Here is a 19,478-nt window from a genome sequence, read left to right on the forward strand (position 1 = left end):
GATGCTAACGCGGTAATAAACTGCCCCAAGGAGGGACAAACGTAAAGCATTTACCAATGATAACAAAGGATTTTTGAAAGGCAAGCCCATGAATGAGTGACACTGATGAGTGTGCGGGGCGTGGTTAAAAGCCCACAGAGATTACATCTGGACAAGCGCTTGCACGCTCGACCTAAAAAGCAGCCAAGCCACTAATTCCTAGACCAAAGTCCAAAATATTGGCTTTGGCAATGCTTATTTTTTAAAAGTCTGGAGTTAGCCAGGATCTGTTGATTTTACTAAAATTATTTTTGTAAGAAAATTATTCATAGGCACTTTCAGCCAGCCCTCTTCACCCACTGGTCTGTTATTGTGTCACTAATAATTTTGTCTGCCCACTATTGAATAAAGCATAGGGCAGTGGGGCACCCAACTTAAGCCACTAACTTCACTGTGAGTGTATTCTGCTCTTTCAAAGAACACAACAGAAAGTAATTTCCTTCGGTGCTAGCAACTACTTTGATGATGTGTTTTTGTGTAAAAAAAATATATTTACTTTAGCCATCTTTTTTTGCTCTGTTTGTAAAAAAACAATATAAAACAAAGCCTGACAAGGTTAAACGTTTGGCTACCAACACCAGACCTAATAGCTTTGCCAATGCTTGTACTTACATTTGCAGGCAGCACACGGTGTGCAGCACAGTGCTGCACCATGTGCAGCAGCAGATGTAGTCGGCAGCAAACCGTGTATGTGTATCATTGCTGCAGTCACTGAGACCCAAGAGACAGTTTTGCAGGTGTGCGTGTGCTGCACATGCCTTTGTTCAACTTTGTTTGGAATACTCGAATGCAGCTACAATCAGCTCTCATTTTCCAGGGTTCAGTGCCACTGAAAAGGGCAACAACAAACAGCTTTGGCTTGTAAATGCGCAGGTCACACTGTGTGTGTGTGCTTCTGCCTGCTTGGACCTTTTCCTGCCTGTTAAACAGTGCTTAAACAGAACTGAGATTTATTGTCAACCAAGTGAAATTAACAGAAAAACCTTAGCATAGCTTTAACAGCATCTTGATAGGCCTATGGCAGAGTTATTGGGACACTGTTGCCTGGCATGTACCAAACCATGGCTCTCTCAGCATTGCTTCTAAGCACACACAGGGACGAACTGGGACAAATAAAACAGGCCTGCGCACCAAAACAAACAAGCATTTGCTATGCAATAGGTCTCGCATTTGCTTGACTTAAATGAATAACTGGACTTTTCTTGCCACATAAATTGGACAACTCTGCCGCATAATTTGGTCCTCGCTGTGACATAACTCCATGACCCTGCATAAAACTAAAGCACTTCCACTTACTGCAGAGCCTTGCCCTGATGACCTTGAACATTTCTTAGATTGTTTTTAGTACCGTTTGCTTGTAATCTATTTTTAATGTGGGTGATGTGTGCGGGACTGTTACTGACCTTTTCAGAGGAATGTTGTGTTTGTTTCATGCAGCATCCTTAAAAAAAGGTTATTTAAGACCAAAACAAAACCTCACATATGAGAAATGGGAGGGTGTCAAGGATTATATTTGCAGTAATATTAGTGAGCTGCTGCTGTGTTACAAGTATTGATAACACCCATCACTATCTCTGAATATTAGATGTAAACACGTTAAAAATTTGGACGGTTGTGCCTGTGCATTGTCAGTGACCTGGCCAAAGAGGGCGAGAAAGAACTGGATCATAAATTCAAATCTGTTACAAACAGGGACTCCCAAAATACGTTTGGTCAGAGCCCCCAAAATCCTTAAGGTGCCCCAGAGGAGAAGTACTGCAAAAGTAAGATAAATGTGGTTGTACAAGTAGGGAAGCGGATTAAGCTGCAGTTGTCAGTAGCGGGGAGAGTACATCTTATGAAGATGGTTCTTACCCTGAAAAGTGTTTGCTAGAGTTTATGACAGACGTGGGGCTTTACATGGGGCAAAATTGAGTCATGATGGCTGATATGTCCTCACTGCAGTTACTACGATTTTGGAACTGGAGTGGTGACTTTTAATCAACGTGACAAGCGATAATATGTGTAAACATACTTTTTCATCCCACGCTTTCAGTGGCTGAAACATACTATTACATGGTAAGCAGAGGCGCAGGAGAGGGGCTTAAGGGTCACTGGAAAGAGAGAGGAATGTGGATTTGTAGGTGTAGTAAGTGGGGTAAAACACATTACTTTGAGAAATGACCAGCATTTTTTAAGTCTTTCCAAATAGAAAGAGGGAGAGAGTGTGGATGCGTTTTTGCCTGTGTGTAAACATTCCTGGTGAAATCCAACAGACACTGCACCATACCTGACTGAAAGCACCTTTCCATGCCACAAAGGAAGACAGGGCACACATTTTAAAGCAACTTCAAGCTCGGCATCTATGTGAATTCTTGGTTCTGGACGACTTATGGCTTCAAATATTCTCCAAAGTCACTGCTGTTATTTTTCAGTTTTATATAGCACAAACTCGACTAGCAGGCATCGAAGCACTTTATATGATCACCAGTTATATTACACAAGTGCAGATTCATTTTTTGTGGGCATGGGGAGATTAAGTGAATTGGCCAGACACACGGTATGGTGAACCGATGCGCATACTCAAACCTTGTTTTCCAGTTACAAAGGGAGCAGCGTTGGTGCTCTGCCACATTTGAGACATCTGTTGACGAAGACTGTTAATTACAGTGGGAACGATTTGGATAGCATGGACCAAACAAAACAAGATTAAGTAAAGTATGTGAAATGTAATCAGGAAGAACATGGTTACGTTAACGCTTTTACACTTAGAATATGCTGGCTGATAAAACCTGCAACATTTATTATTCTAACATGCATGAAGCTGGTAAAGGGTGCAGTACCACGTGCACTACCACAGGTTGTACCTAGGTGTCCCTTGGGACCTCTTTTGGCCACACAAGGTACTGCACCCTGCAATCTTGAATTCCACACATCCCAATGAGTTTCAGGCGCTGTGCTGAAAAATGAAGTGCAGCACCCATTTTGTGAAAAGTTTTACACTGTGCATTCAAGTTATGAGGGAGGGGAGATGAGAGTAATATGCTGGCTGAAAACAAAAATAAGTAGCAACATTCTGGAAAAAGCAAACACTCAAAGGGAAAGCTACGTAAGTAAAGCATGTGAAGTGTAAGCAGGAACAACATGGTTACGTTAGCTGAAAGCAAGAATGCTGTGCAAATGAAAAGGGAAGCTTCCCCGAACATGTAGGAAACCAAGAAAAAAAAAGTCCCCCAAAGAACAGATAAACATGACAAAGCATCATTATACGGTATATAGTCCCTGCTCCCAAAAAGAAAAAAGAGGGACAAAGAGACATGACTGACCACTAGCAAACAAGGATTTTTAAATGACACTGAAACAAACTAATGAAATGGCTTTAAGCTACAGAAGTATACTAAAGGTATACCAGAGGCCATAGGCTTACGCTCAACCTAAAAATGGCCTGTGTTAGCAAACCAAATAGGTAAAAAAGTGTCTAATGTTTGCAAATCCGGGCAGTTGTGAACTTGTGAATACATGTTGTATGGGTGTTTGCAAGTTATGGGACATTGCATACATATGTGTTGGCTGCAGCCAATATTTCTGGTCATATCGGGAAATCAACAGTAAAACTGGCCCACAAGAGCATAAAACAGGCCCACAAAAAGCCAAAACAAAACAAGCACTTTAAAAGCCAATTGATCTTGCCCATTAGAGCTATTGGCTTTAGCAATGTTTTGCAACCATGCTGTTTAGCAGCACTGATGCTTTGCAGTATGTTTAAACAGGGGCGGCTCCTCCATAAGGGTGGAGGAGTGTCACTCCCTGCCGGCAGCTGCAAAAACTTTCCCAAAACACGATCATAAACTGTGTTTATGATCGTGTTTTGGGAAAAGGGGTGGGGCCACAGAGGTGACGTGCACTGAGGGTGAGTGCACAGCATTCCCTCTCAGAGCGCATGTGTGTTTGCCGGCTGTCTCGGGCTGGCCAAACACACATGTGCACAGGGCTCTCTCCAGCCCAGCAACACAGTTGCTGGGAGCCTGTGCCTGCAGCCATGAGGAGACAGAGCAGAGCGGATGGAGCAGCGCACAGCAGAGGAGGTGTTTTTAAAAAAAATTATTATTTTGTATTTAATGTAATTATCCCCCCTGCGCACACGCGTGCCGCCCTGCCCCTTCTATTAAGTGCGAGCCGCGGCTGTGTTTAAAATGAATTTAAGAAAGTACTATGATGCAGCCAGGGCTAATGCTATTTTTTAAGAGTGCATTAGCACTGGATGCCTGATAAGTTAAAAAAATATATATATTTTTAGCCATGCTGCAAAGCAGCCACACTTCTATACAGTCAGCGTCTCCCACCCATACGCTGCGAGCCGCGCTAACTCAATGTGCACAATAAAATGGCAATGAAATGATTGCATTAACATTTTATTTTTCACAAGGCGCGTCACAGCCGTCAGTTTCCCACATAGCCGGAGAAAGGGATGTGTCCTCTGCTGAATGGCAGACTAGAGCAATGGCTGGCCAGACACTGCAAAGCGCGCATGTCAGTTTGGCCGGCAGACTTCTTTCGGCCAAACTGACATTTGCACATTGAAGCTCTCCACCCACCTGCCTTGGACTTCTGGGTGGAGTCCAAGCACAAGCCTACAGGGCCTGAAAGAACATTTAGCCAGCCTGCTCCATCCAATCCTAGCACTGCTCTCAGTCTGGTTAACAGCATGAGAGCAGCGTATTGATTGCTTAGGGAAGTTACCTCTTCCACTCATGCCAGTTAGAGCCACAGACTGTGAAGGACACAGAGGACCCAACCCAGGTAAGTACATTTATTTTATTTTTAATGTTAATATAACATACGCAAGTGTTTTTATTTTGCATGCTTATTTTATGTATGTGTTTTGCGATGCGGTAGGGCACGTTGCTCATCCCACCACTTTCATATATTACCGCCGCCCATGAGCATGACTACAAATCATTGCCAAAGTTGGCACTGCCCATTCTGTACAGCTGAACAAAAATAAATGGCAGAGTCAATAGTCTTGAAGGCAAGACCTATTGGCCTTGCCATTGCTTGTTATGTCTAGGTACAACACCCTTGTGATTCTGAACAAATCAGTTAATCTCCCCATGCATGAAAAAGAAAAAATAAGACATCTGCCAAAAGATCCCATCACATAAAGAAAGCAATTGCACCTGTCATGTCTTAGTGAAAATTAATTTGCAAGTAGACAACAACTGTTGTCACAACAATAGCAGATGACACAACTGCTGTCACAATAAACATCCATTTCAAAGAGGAAAAGACCTTCTTGAAGTGTGTGTGGCTAACTAAAACATAGCCACAAATGGCAAGAGGCTCAACAAGGACAACAGGGGAGAAGAAAAAATAAAAGTACTCCAATCACAGCGAGATCAGCGGCAGGACAGCAATCAGTACTTGGTCCACGCTCCAGCTTAAAGAAAAGGATGTGAAGCCAGCACATGCGGGCCTACTAGAAGGCAGCAAATAAGATTGACAATTAAGCCAACGAATGGTAAGCAATGAGCGGTCTGCAAGTCCCTTGTTATATGCAATATCTCTCACAAGCAAGAGTGCATGTGCTGTCGCAGGCAAGACCTAAAAACGCCTCACACATTGACCTGTCAGACCAGCCCATCAGCAACTGCCGCATTGCCCTGTAGGCCAGTCCTGGGCAACACTTCCGAGCTACAACAGCTTTCTTCCTTTCCATTTCAGCCTCAGGCACTGCAGGTGATACGCCGTACTGGACCTTCTCACTGCTGTTCCTCTTCTAAATTCAGAACTGTATACAATGTCAAGAGTTAGAGAGAACGTGGTCTATGATTACCTGTTTAAAAAACACATGAAGCTGAAAGCAGTTAAAAAACTTGAGGCTGAAAACAGCTCCAATGGGAGCGTTGAAGTGTCCAAGCCAACAATAAGAAAGGACAGGGCGGCTCTGGAAGATGGAGGTCATGTAGGGACATGGTCCTGTATGTAAGTCCTCATGGCCACAACAGGTGTACTTTAGAAATACAATTGTATAAGGCAAGAAGAAGCACTTTGTGGACAGGATGGCAAAAAACTAAGTAGCACATTTTATGTTGTTTGCAAGTGTACAGAAATGTTATGCTTCTTGTCTTAACTGGGTGGTCAGTCCGTTTTGTTGTGAAATGTGCCCTTCCAGTTCTCATCCCACAGCAAGGTCAGATATGGGAGTGTTTACTGATTCATGGCTCAATTTCCACCTACCAATCAGGATCTAGCTGTCTGTTTACAAAAGACCATTTGTGGGCTATATCATACTTAGAGCCTGCGCACTACTTCCATTGGTTCATTTTAGTATCATTCTATTTCCTGGCTTCTTATTTGATGGCTTTCCTTCCTCTTCCTAAATTTAGCCCTTCTTTTGAGCATAGCCTATTTGCCATGCTTTTAACTGTCTTACTTGTATCCCTTTAATGCTCACATTTAGAGTACTACTTTTTTCTTAAGCTCTTCGAGAGTGCATGCGTTTTCAGACTACTTCCCTTGTGTGCAGCATCCTCCCCAGCATATCACAGCAATCCCCCTCCCCAAGTGCTCTGTGGTGATCCCTCCTCTACACACCCATCTAATTGCTTCCTTCTCCTTGGCTTTATTTTAATACATTCTTTCACTCCACTCAGTACTTGATTACTCCAACCCACTGCTCCCACAGTGTGCTCTCCATTGCATCCGCCCACTCACAATAAAAAACAATGGAGAGCATGACAGGTACGATTTGCTGGCACACCTCTCTGCTCTTTCTGCTTGTAAAAATGATTTTGGCATCTACCATATAGGATCGGTAAAGAAAAAAAGAAAATTGAGCCCTCGCCAGTCAGCATGCATGCACAAGCATGTGACACTTGAACATGCATACATCAGACATGTGCAAGCCTACTGAATGATTAAGAACTAAAATCGTCATTACGCATACATGCACGTCCTAACAACGTTTTTATTTCAGTGTCACCAAAAAACATTTACAAAGCCAACAGGACCCAGGGACGAAACCTATTGTTTTTCTTAGAGCTTCTGTTTTTTTTAGTTTCCACTTACTGTTCAAAGGTAAACCATTTCTTGGACAGTAATTAGAAAAAAAGATGCTGCCATCTTAAAAGAAAGAGACAGCTCACCAGCCGGAAAGTAACGCCTGAATTTGTTACATCAAAGTGAAACATTCATTGCTTCATTTGTAAAAGAATAAGTGCCGGGCTGAAAGTTTTACTCAGAATCCTGTGGCCAGCTCTACTGAAAGTGAGTATGACGAATGGCAATGATGCACATCCTTGATCCTCACTCATTCCTCTTTCATCCACCACAAGACATTCCGTGCCACTTGTAGAAATGTTTCAGAAACATTGTCATCCCTGCTCCCACTTCACTGTCTTCCTGTGTCTTCCTGTGTTTCCCTTCCTCCTTCTTTCCCCTTTTTGTGTTTTTGTCTTTCTTGCACAGGGTCAAAGTCTGATGAGGAAAAATAAGTGCTGGTCCTCAAAAATGAATGCCAGTGCAACAGCCACCTCAAAATAAGCACTGGAAACATTTGACCATCAGCTAATGTTAAGAATAAATACAATGTTATTTAAATTCTTTATGAGGTTTTTAAATATTGGACATCTTTGTTGTGGTGGTTTATGGCAGATGATAGAGACTTTAATTAGTTATTCAGTGTTATTATCTGTTTTGTTTTTCTTGGGATGGGTTTGCTGCTTCATTGCCTGCTTGATGTGGGCTTGAGGTCTTTCTGTTCGATGATAAAATAGGCCACTGCAGAAAGGAACCCCTCGTTCCGAACTCTAAGGACAAATAGCTATTTGATAGCAAATGATCCTTCAAGCATTCTCAATGAGCACCCTATTGCAACACCATAAGGGCAATGAAGTGTTGAGCTGAATCTACCCCTACTTCGTACGTTACGAGAAAACTAAGGAGCTGATTTATATGTTTGTGACAACAACGGAGAATCCTTACTGCCAACGTAATGGTCTGCCCACCAGATTTAAATGCAGGTGGACCTTTGATGTAACAACAGCAGGAACTACTCCATCTCTGCGTTGGTTACACCCCTCGACGGCCAAATTAAATAAAGTCTGTCTGAGGTTGACCTGTTTGCCCATCCGCCTAATTTACGTGGGAAGACACAGAAGTCCGGTTTCACTGTCCGTCCACGCCAGGAAAACCCATAGTGGGAACGGCCAGTGAGAACTGTCTAATGCCCCCTCGCAACGGGAGATAGCACCCATAGTGCAGAATACTTTTAATTTTCCAATAGAAAAGCCTGCTCCTGGATGTTCTTTTTGAAAATTATAAAAAAGGTAAGTTTGATGGATGGCTCCGTCATGTTGAAGGAGTTGTACATCAAATTTAAAAAAGCTTTGTGACAATGGTTCCTGCCAATGCTTCAGAATTGGCCCCTGGCTTGGCATACATACACAAACATGGACAATGAAAAACATATTTGCATAAATAGACTCTCACAGAAGTGGATACAATCACCTTTAAATTTAAGAAATATGCATAAACATGGGTGTACAGATACAAAACACAGAGCTATAGTGGGGCAGACTAAAATCATACTTCTGAACTCTCTATCAGTTGGAGTTTACCATCTGCATGGACCTATGTTCACTTCCTAAACAAATCTGGTGCCTTCTATAAACTTCAGTGAGATCAATTTCTGTGAAAGATACGTAAACACTATCTCACGTTTCTTGGAGTCCTCAAAGATTGAGAGGTAGGTATTAATGTATAAAATACAAAGGATGAAAACAAGTGTATACTGTAGCACTATTCTGAATATACTAATCATCATGAAAACACTCCTTCCCTTTAGAAATAAGGAAGACCTATTGGTTTGCCAATGCTTGTTTATACTACATGCAGGGTGACAGAAAGCTACACTGTCACGTCAGACATAAGAAAACCGAAAGAAAAGTATCTGTTTCCGCTCACCTCACTATAGTCTTCAGCTGTTCCATGAGGACTGGAGTCATCCAAAGAAACCACACACAGACAGCTCTGGATGTTTTCCAATATAGTTAGATTCTTTGGGTCCAGACTGATTAAATATTCCCGGATCTAGAAGAAATGTAAATTATTTGAAAACGCAGTTCTACATTTGGCAAAAGATTATTAAAGTAAACAAGATACAGCAACATATTTTTAAAATCACTTGAACAGTAGAACACGTTTAAATGTAAGGCTTTCATCCCATTTTAAGTTCCTCCAGAAAGGCCTGGATAGCAGTGACCATATGTTGTTTGTGATAAACACTTTATTATAAAGAGATGTTTTAATATCATTCTAACCTGAGCCCAGCGGGTTCTCTCTTCACTTGTAAGGACTCCAACTCCTGGTCCAGTGGGCTCACTGTGGCACATCTTATGGATGTAATCAAGTTGCCTTAAAAAACAAAAAACACACATTGAGGTTGAGAGACAGTTTACATTACATCACATTACATTTGTGATGCAACAAAAAAAGTGAAACAAATGAACAAATTACTTACCTTCAGTAACACATTATCTGGTGGAGACAATATCTAGCTGCAGATTCCTTACCTTTGAATTTCCCAAGCATCAGACTGCATTGTTGTTGGTGTTGTTCGCACCAGAAGTGATGTTTTGGTCACCTATGTATGCACCACATTAGTGGGCTGACATCAGTTACTTTTCAAGACTTTCCATGCCAGGAACGCAGAAGCCTTGAAGTGCAGTGACACTGGTGTGTCCAAACTAAGGTCCTGAAAGGGATATCCCTAAGCCTACAAATCTGCCAGCTGAGCGAGAAGAATGGATGAATGAACGAATGTATAAATGGTGGGATTTATAAAGCTTGAAGCTACTACTAAAGTGTCCCAAGACTAGGCAAATGCCAAAGGGAAGGAGACCAGCTTAGTGAGTGAACAGGTGGGTTTTCACTAGTTTGTGGAAAATCTTTTTGTCTGGAGTACATCTGAGGGCCAGAGAAAGTTAGTTCCAATGATAGTTCCAGTGTTTGTCAGTACGGAGTAGGCTGAACCCCCCCATTTCTTACATCTAGTAAAAGGAATGATCAGCAGATGGACTGACTGTGACCGCAAGAGTTTTATAGGACAGTAAGGGATCAATTTGCCCCAGAAGTATTTAGGACCTATCCTAAAGAAGGCTGTGTGTGCCACTGTCATAGCTTTAAAAATCACTTTCTTCTTCCCTGGAAGTCAGTGCAACTGCCTTCGAAACTGAGATATCCAGGCATACTTAGTAAGTTTAAACAGGAGGCGGACGACCAAGTTTTGTACCTGTTGTAGTTTCTGCATGAGGTAATTTGTGATACCTGTTAGACCTGACAGCCTTGGGGTGGTCACCCCTAACTTTTTGAATGCCTCCCTCCACTTTTTGGACACTGTTTTTACTGGTTTTTAGACTCTGCACACTTTACCACTGCTAACCAGTGCTAAAGTGCATATGCTCTCTCCCTTTAAACATGGTAACATTGGATCATACCCAATTGGACTATTTAATTTACTTATAAGTCCCTAGTACTGGGCACTATATGTACCCAGGGCCTGTAGATTAAATGCTACTAGTGGGCCTGCAGCACTGGTTGTGCCACCCACTTATGTAGCCCCTTAACCTTGTCTCAGGCCTGCCCTTGCAAGGCCTGTGTGTGCAGTTTCACTGCCAATTCGACTTGGCATTTAAAAGTACTTGCCAAGCCTAAAACTACATAAGATACCCCTAAGGTATGCCCTAGGTAACCCATAGAGCAGCGGGCTGTGTAGGCAAAAGGCAGGACATGTACCTACGTAGTTTACATGTCCTGGTAGTGTATAACTCCCAAATTCGTTTTTACACTGCTGTGAGGCCTGCTCCGTTCATAGGCTAACATTGGGGCCGTCCTCATATATTGTTTGAGTGGTAGCCGCTGATCTGAAAGGAGTAGGAAGGTCATATTTAGTATGGCCAGAATGGTGATATAAAATCCTGCTGACTGGTGAAGTTGGATTTAATATTACTATTTTAGAAATGTCATTTTTAGAAAGTGAGCATTTATCTGCACTTAAATCTTTCTGTGCCTTAAAATCCACGTCTGGCTGGGTTTATTTGACAGCTCCTTGTGCATTCACTCAGACACACCCCAAACACAGGATACGCAGCCTCACTTGCATTCATCTGCATTTTGAATGGGTCTTCCTGGGCTGGGAGGGTGGAGGGCTTGCTCTCACACAAAGGACTGCCACACCACCTACTGGGACCCTGGCAGACAGGATTGAACGGAAAGGAAACCTGGTGCACTTCTAAGCCACTCTTTGAAGTCTCCCCCACTTCAAAGGCACATTTTGGTATATAAACAGTCACTTTGCCCCTTCCAACTCAGACACTTCCTGGAGAAGAAGCTTGTAACCAGAACCTGCATCCTGCCAAGAAGAACTGTCTGGCCGCCCAAAGGACTCACCTGACTGCTTTCTGTGAAGGACTGCTGCTTTGCTGTTGCCCTGCTGTCTTGCTGCTCTCTGGCTGTGGTGAAAAAGTGCTGTCCAAGGGCTTGGATAGAGCTTGCCTCCTGTTCCCTGAAGTCTCAGGGCGAAAAAGACTTCTCTCTTGCAACTGGACTCCTTGTGTGGCGAAAATGTGATGCACAGCTTGCTAAAAACGACGCACAGCCTGCCCCGCGGTGAGAAATTCACTGCACGCTGAACCAGAACGACGCAGCCCGACTTCGCAAGAAGAAGATCGACGCAGCACCTGCATTGCGACTGGAACTTCGACGCATGGCCCACCGGATCGACGAACAGCCGACCTGGGACGACGCGGCCCGACTTCGAGGGGAAATCGACGCAGCACCTGCCGCGCCGAAGAAATTTCCATGCAACACCCACCAGGACGACGCAGCGCTTGTGACTCCGCTCCACAAGCCCAGGATTCCACACAGAGACCACAGGGCGTCTGAAAACTCCGCAACCCCAAGAGGATCCACGACCGAGCGCCGGAAATCGTCGCACAGCCGTCCCTGCGTGGAAACTAAACGATGCATCACCGTGTGCGGCCCAAGAAATCGACGCACACCCCCTTTGTTTCCCCGCTTCTCCTCCTCGGCGGCCCATTGCAGAGATTTTTCACGTGAACCAAGTACTTTGTGCTAAAAAGAGACTTTGTTTGCTTTTAAAAGACTTAAGACACTTTATATCACTTTTCAGTGATATCTCTAAATTTACTTATTGCATCTTTGATCGTTTTGACCTGAAAATATCCAGATAAATATTATATATTTTTCCAAACACTGTGTGGTGTATTTTTTATGGTTCTATACTGTGTTATTGTATGATTTATTGCACAAATACTTTACACATTTCCTTCTAAAGTTAAGCCTGACTGCTCAGTGCCAAGCTACCAGAGGGTGGGCACAGGATAATTTGGATTGTGTGTGACTTATCCTGACTAGAGTGAGGGTCCTTGCTTGGACAGGGGGTAACCTGACTGCCAACCAAAGACCCCATCTCTAACAATACCTATGTATTAGATGTTAGCATAGTCAAGTCCGGAGAGAATCAGAGCTTGTACCACTGCTTTCAGGGCTTCCCAAGGCAGGAATTTCAGGAATTTCTTTAACATCCTAAGGATCCAGCATTTTGACCACAGTTGAGATCTTGGATTTGAGTAATAGGTTTGTGTCAATAAGAACTCCTTAATTTTTTTAACACCCTAAGGATCCAGCTTTCAGTTTTGACCACAGCTGAGATCTTGGATTTGAGTAATAGGTCGACTGGGGGAGTGGGTGCGCCTTGCAGTTATGCCAGGCTCCATTTCTTACATCTAGTAAGAGGAATAGTCAGCAGATGGGCTGACTGTGACCTCAAGAGTATTATAGGACAGTAAGGAATCCATTTTTCCCAGAACTATTTGGGACCTGTCCTATAGAAGGCTGAGTCTTACACATATGTGTAAGATGTTAGCATAGTCAAGTCCGGAGAGAATCAGAGCTTGTACCACTGCTTTCAGGGCTTCCCAAGGCAGGAATTTCAGGAATTTCTTTAACATCCTAAGGATCCAGCATGCAGTTTTGATCACAGCTGACATCTTGGGTTTGGGTAATAGGTTTGTGTCCATAAGAACACCATAATTTCTAGCTACCTCGACTGGGGGAGTGGGTTTGCCTTTCAGTCGGTATGCCAGGCTCCCAACCAGCCAGGCAAATGGTTATTACCAAACAGCAGTACCTCAGTTTTATCAGGGTTACATTGCAGGGAGTTTGCTTTCAGCCATCCCATCACGGCAGTCACACAGGCAGCAAAATTTGCTTCAGTCTCTGTCTCACTGTTGTTGTAGGTCGGCAGAAGTTGTGTATCTCTGCATACAAGATAACATAGATGCCAAAAGTGTTGATGGTGTATGGTGATGGTGTTATATCGAGATTAAAAAGTATGGGGCTCAGGTCAGAGCCCTGAGGCACTCCAAACTTGAGTTTTTTGGCATCCGAGTGATAGGGTTTAAGCAAGACTACCTGCTCCCTATCCTCTAGCAAGGACGTTAACCAGGCCCAGGCCTTCCCTTCCACCCCAATATGGTGAGACGAAGAAGCAAGATCTCTTTGTGAGAGCGTGTCAAATGCTGCTGAGGGGTCTAATAAGATCAGTGCAGCATTATGACCCGCAACTAAAGTGAATTTGATGGTATCTGTGATGTCCATCAATGCGCACTCCGTACTATGGAGGGCCCTACAACCTGACTGTGAAGGATGTAGGAGATTGTATGTATCCAGGAATTATTTGCAGTAGTTGAGTGTTAACAACTTTTTCAATGACCTTAGAGACACCAGGGAGCAACAAGATGGGTCTAAAATTAGAGAGGATACTGGGGTCTGCGTTTGCTTTTTTTAGCAGGGGATAACATTGCCTTTTTTTTGCCTTGAGGTGGGTGCTATCTCTGAGTGTAATGAGTTAGCGAAAGGATCATGAAAAGTAGACCCTACACATTTGCCTAAGAAGCTCAAGACCTGAGGCGGTAAAGGGTTCAAGGGCGACCCTGATTTATTCTCTTATTCTCAGTGAAAAAACACTCCATGGCTTTGACTGTTTGAGGGGGCTGTGTGAGTTTGCCCTGGGCTTGGGGCATTAAGTGACACACAGTGTTTAATGGCTCATTGGCTTGCATTTTCACAAGCTTGCCCTGAATTTTTTGAATTTTGACCTCAAAGAAAGTGCTCACTTGAGAACATAGGGTAATGCTAGAGTCAATGAAGGGTGCAGAGCTTTTAGGGTCAGTGAAGCCAGATACAATTTAAAAAATGTCTTTAGCATTGTTATTGGCTTTATGAATTATATTAGAGTAGAAGGTGCGGCGAGCCAACTTCAGATTGGTATGGTATCTACTGAGAGAAAATTTGTATTAGCTTTTATCAAGAGCGTTGTAATGTTTCCACCATGCACGTTCTAACATTTTAAAGTGTTTCCTCTCTTCCACTAGATCCCTAGTGAACCATGTGGCAGATGGCTTAGCTCCAAGGGGCCTATTATTAACTGCAGGGGCCACTACAGAGGCAACTTCTACAAGCCAGTTGTTGAACTTGTTTACGCCAGACACTGTATCACCTATTAACGTGGGTTTAGTGGCTTGAATAAATAAATAATAAATAATAAATAAATAATGAATAAAGTTGAGATTCCCCAATTAAAGGAGACCCTTGGGTCTCCTTTAATTGGGGAATCTCAACTTTATTCCATGCACGCTTTCTGTTGGCGGGCCTTCATGAATATTTAGTGGGGTACCAGGACCATGAGAAGGGTAGAGAGAAATGGTCCGACCATAAGACTTCTTTAGACCTATCAATGCCTAATGACATCCTTTGTAAATAGGTCCTTTTAGAGTCATCGGAAAATCCACATCAGTCAGTGCCTCAATCAGTTTCACTGCAGTATTGCCCAAGAGGTTGTCTAAACGAATGTTAAAATCACCCAGGATCGTAAAGTTAGCAGAATGACTTATTTTATGGCACAGTGCATGAGAAATGGAACTAATAAAATCTCCCATATAGCCCCGACGGCGGTATAACAATGAATGGGTGGGTAGGTAAGGAATGTGCGGCAAGATATTGTCTCAACCAGATAATGCGTTACTGAAGGTCAGTAACTTCTTCATCTGATGGAGGCATCTAGCTGCAAATTCCTTACCTTTGACTAGATAGGTAAGCAATACCGTCCCCCGCAGTGGGTGGCGAACAAATTCTAAACTAAGAAATCATGCAGGACCGAACAGCCAGAATGTCTGTCCCTGCAGGCAAGACTGTTCAGGCAGTAGTGGTTGGTAAACATGTGCAGGGACCCCTCCTGTTGCTGCCTGGCAGATGTCCAGAACTGGGGCTCCAAGTTCTATCGCAGTTGCAACAGCTTTAGTGCTGGTGGAATGAGCCGTTCATCCATCAGGAGGCTGCTTTATGGCCAGATTTTCATGCAGAGAACAACCCAGCGCAAAATGGTTCACTTCTGCATCACCCAACCTTTCTTTGCCCCAATATAACCCACGAAGAGTTGGTCGTATACCCGGAAACCTTGGGTGCCATCAGGGTAGAAAGACAACACCCTTTTTAGGTCCAGACAGCAGTCTCGCTTCTCTTCATTGAAGGGATGTGGAGGAGTATATAAGGTGGGGAAGGTGACAGATTGGCCCACATGAAATGGCATCACCACTGTCGAGAGGAAAGAGGCCCTAGTGCGAAGCACCAGTTTATCCGGAAAAACAGATAAGTAGGAAGTCTTGAATGACAAAGCCTGCAGCTTACTCACCCTCTGGGCAGATGCTACTGTCACGAGAAAAGCTGTTTTGTGCATGAGCAGCCGGAGGGGACAATTATGCAGAGGCTCACATCATAAATGTAAGAACCAAATTAAGGTCCCAATGAGGCATAATAAAAGGCGAAGGGGGAAACATATTGATAAGCCTCTTGAAAAACCTATGTACAATAGGGGACTTAAACAAAGAGTGTTGGTCAGTCGGCTGCAGGAAGGCAGACTGAGTAGGAAAATAAACCTTCAGAGTACCCAAAGATGAGCCCAGCTGGGCCAGGGAAAGAATGAAAAGAAGGACATCAGAGAGATAAGCAGAAAGTGGTTCGATAAATTAATCCCTACAATATAATACAAACTTTTTCCATCTGCAGGTGTATACCGTCTTGGGACGCCTGGCTGCCACAATGACTTTACAGAATTCAGGAGGAAGTTCGAAAGCTGTCAACTGTCGCTGCTCAAACTCCATTCAAGAAAGAGGGTAGTTGACAGGTTCGGGTGAAGGACTCTTCTGTGCTTCTGCGACAGAAGATACTCCCAAAGGGGTAGCCTGATTGGAGGATCGATGCATGCTCATGCTGAGAAACTCAGGATACCAGACTCTCCATGCCCAGTCCAGAGCCACTAGGGTGACTTGGGCTCGGTCATTACTGATCTTCTTAAGAACTCTGGTCAGAAGTGGTATGGGTGGAAATTCGGATAGGGGACCTCAGCTTCATTCAAGATAAAAAGCGTCTCCTAGCGAGAGCTGCCTTGGAAACTCCAATGTGCAAAACCGCTGGCATTTTGTGTTCCATTGGCAGGCAAACAGATCTAACCAAGGCTCTCCCCACTGCTGAAAGAGACCTTGCGTCACCTCTGGATGGAGATACCACTCGTGATCTGCTAGGCATCGATGACTGAATTTGTTCGCACTGGCATTCAGGGAACCTGCCATATGTTGAACCACCAGGAATAGGCCCTGCTGTTCCAGACATGTATAGAGACACAGGGCCTCTTGACAGAGGGTCCACGATCCCACCTAGCCCTGTTTGTGTCAGTACCACATGGCGGTGGTGTTGTCCATGAACACCTGCACTAGCCGCCCCTTGATGGAAGGCTTTTAATACCAGCTGGATCGCTCAGAGCTCCAGCAAGTTGATGTGGAGTCTGGGTTCTCCTGGAGACCAGAGTCCCCTGACCTCCACCTCTCCCAGAAGAGCACTCCATCCCAGAAACAACGCACCTGTCACTACAGCAAGATCTGGTTGGAAAAGGGAGAAAGGTCTGCCTCTGCCCCAAATGCTGTTCATTAGCCACCACTGCAGGTCTTTTGAAGTTCCATCCTAGATCTGGATCATGTCGAAGAGATTCCCCTGATATTGCACCCGCTGGAACTTGAGGTCCCACTGAAGAGCCTACATATCACATCTGGCATTTGTTACACGCAGGAAGCCATGAGGCCCTGCAGTCTCAGAGTCATTCTCACTGAAATCCAGAATAGAGGCTGAAACGTCGGTATCACAGCCTACATACCCTGGACTCACTGCTTGGGAGGATAAGCCCAAAACTGCAGTGTCCAGAACAGCTCAGATGAAAGGGAGTGTCTGAGAGGGGGTCAAGTGTGACTTTTGCACTTTTACAGTGAACCCCAGCGAATGCAGGAGGTTCTCCATAGTCTGGAGGTGAGAGACAACAGCCTGGGGCAAGCCTGTCTTCAACATCCAGTCATCGAGATAAGGGAAGACTGGCATCCCTGATCTCCTTAGATGAGCTTCAACCACCTTCGATGAGCTGCATCACCTTGGTGAACACCCAAGGGCCGCTAGTAAGGCCAAAGCAGAGCAAGGTGAACTGAAATTGCTCGTGGCCTACCGTAAACCACAGGTAGTGCTGATGGGCAGGCAGGATGGCAATATGGAAATAAGCGTCCTGCAACTCCAGTGCTACCACCCAACCTCCTGGGTCCAGGGCAGACAAGATCTGAGCCAATGGGGTATCTTGAACTTTTTGAAGGTTCACAGATCTAAGATAGGCCAAAGACCTTTGTTCTTTTTGTGTATCAGAAAGTAGCGGGAATAACAACCACTGCCTACTTCTGACATCAGAACCCTCTCCATGGCCCCCTCGGTCAAGAGAGCCATGACTTCCTCGCGGAGCAAGGAGAAATGATCCTCGGTAAGCGGATCGTGAGATGGAGGTATATGGCGAGGGGAGGATTCGAAGGGTAGGGAGTAGCCCCTCCGAATGATCTGTGAGACCTACTTGTCCGATGTTATGGACTGCCAGTGGTGGAGGGGATGGCTGATTCCGCCACGAACTGGACGCCTATGATCTTGTAGGGAAAGACTAGGTGGGCTAAGGGGACATAGCTGCTGGATGCGTGATGGTTATAGCAGACCTCTGGCTACCTGAACCATGGAGTCGGGGTGAACCGTGCCTCCATGCAGAGGCGTGGCAGCTTGTGCGGGACGGTGGCTGGGATAAGGTTGGAGTGGTTAAAAAGCCATAGCCATGGAAGGAGCAAAAAACACTGGGGTGACGCAATGCAGCTGAGAGGCCCAATGACTTGGCGGTAGCTTGCAAGTCCTTAAAGACCTCCAGCACTGAGTCTGCCTTGTCTCAGTAGAGATGATTGCTAGCAAAGGGCATATTCACAATGGAAGCCTGGACATTCCCTAAAAAGCCACATGGTCTCAGTCAGGCATGGTGCCAAAGTGCCACCGTCAAGGAAACCGCTCTGCCCAGCGAGTCGGTCTGTCTAAACCACACCAGAAGGTGAACTTTGCTGCATCTCTCCTGTCTTTGACAGCTTTGGAGAGAATGGCCCAGGCCTCCTCTGGGACCTGTGGCAGTACTTCCGTAACTGTGACCCGGAAAGTGTGGAAAGAGTGGCCGAATAAGCATTCTGTGTTCAGGAAGCGCAATGCACGGCTAGTGGAAGAAAATATTTTCTTTCCTAAGCTATCCATCCTCTTGGATTCCCTGCCGGGGGGTGCAGCAGGACATGCACCATGGGACGTAGAGGCTTGAAACACCAAGCTCTCTGGATGGGGTGATGGGTGAGGAAACTCAGGTCCCCAGGTGCAGGGTGGTAGCGGTGGGCAATTGTCCTTTTCACAGCAGCCCCTATGCTGGGCTTTCTATCAGGTTCCCAGTAGGACCTCTTTGAGTGCTTCATTGAAAAGTAGCAGGGATTTGGAAGAGGAAGCTCCCAGTTGTAGCACTTCTGTCAAGACATTCGTGTTACCAGCCATCAAGGGCAGCACAAGGCCACCCACTTCTACACCATTGAATATTCTGTTCCCTCCTCCATAGCTATGGTAGAGGGTAAAACATGCCAGTATCTGGGAACGTATCCAGTCCGCTGGCCTCCCCCAGTCCTCACATAGGTCCATGCTTTGGTCTTCTACCTCGTATTCTAAAGGGTCCACTGACCCCTCCCATTCTTCCCCAAGGCCAAACCCTTCAGAACAGGGCTTAGGGGCTGACCTAGGACACGTGGGACCTGTCGGCACCTGAATCAGCGTTAGCCAACTCCAGTCCGGCTCTGTGTCAGATTTGGGGATCCAAATGGGGCTGGCGCTGGTGCAGCTGAGAGCATCGGTGCTAGGGAAGGTTGGGGTTGCAGGACCAGTGCCGGTCCGGATCCGAGATCAGAACCACAGGTGCCCATAGGAGCCAAGGCCAAAGCTGGTGGTGCGGAAAC

The 19,478-nt window shown here is 44.9% G+C and overlaps 1 protein-coding gene across 7 annotated transcripts in view; it reads right to left on the reverse strand.

Annotated features, from left to right (window-relative positions):
- Positions 1-19,478, reverse strand: part of LOC138261974 (peroxisomal carnitine O-octanoyltransferase-like) — a 580,533-nt gene that overhangs the window by 208,971 nt on the left and 352,084 nt on the right. For all 7 annotated transcript variants that reach the window (XM_069211577.1, XM_069211579.1, XM_069211576.1 and 4 more), the window contains 2 exons: positions 9,339-9,432; positions 8,983-9,108 (listed from right to left, as the gene is read on the reverse strand). In XM_069211577.1, coding sequence (XP_069067678.1) covers positions 8,983-9,108; positions 9,339-9,432 — 220 coding nt within the window. The remainder of the gene's footprint in view (positions 1-8,982; positions 9,109-9,338; positions 9,433-19,478) is intronic.

This window comes from Pleurodeles waltl, chromosome 10, assembly GCF_031143425.1.
Source record: "Pleurodeles waltl isolate 20211129_DDA chromosome 10, aPleWal1.hap1.20221129, whole genome shotgun sequence".
NCBI classification, from domain to species: domain Eukaryota; kingdom Metazoa; phylum Chordata; class Amphibia; order Caudata; family Salamandridae; genus Pleurodeles; species Pleurodeles waltl.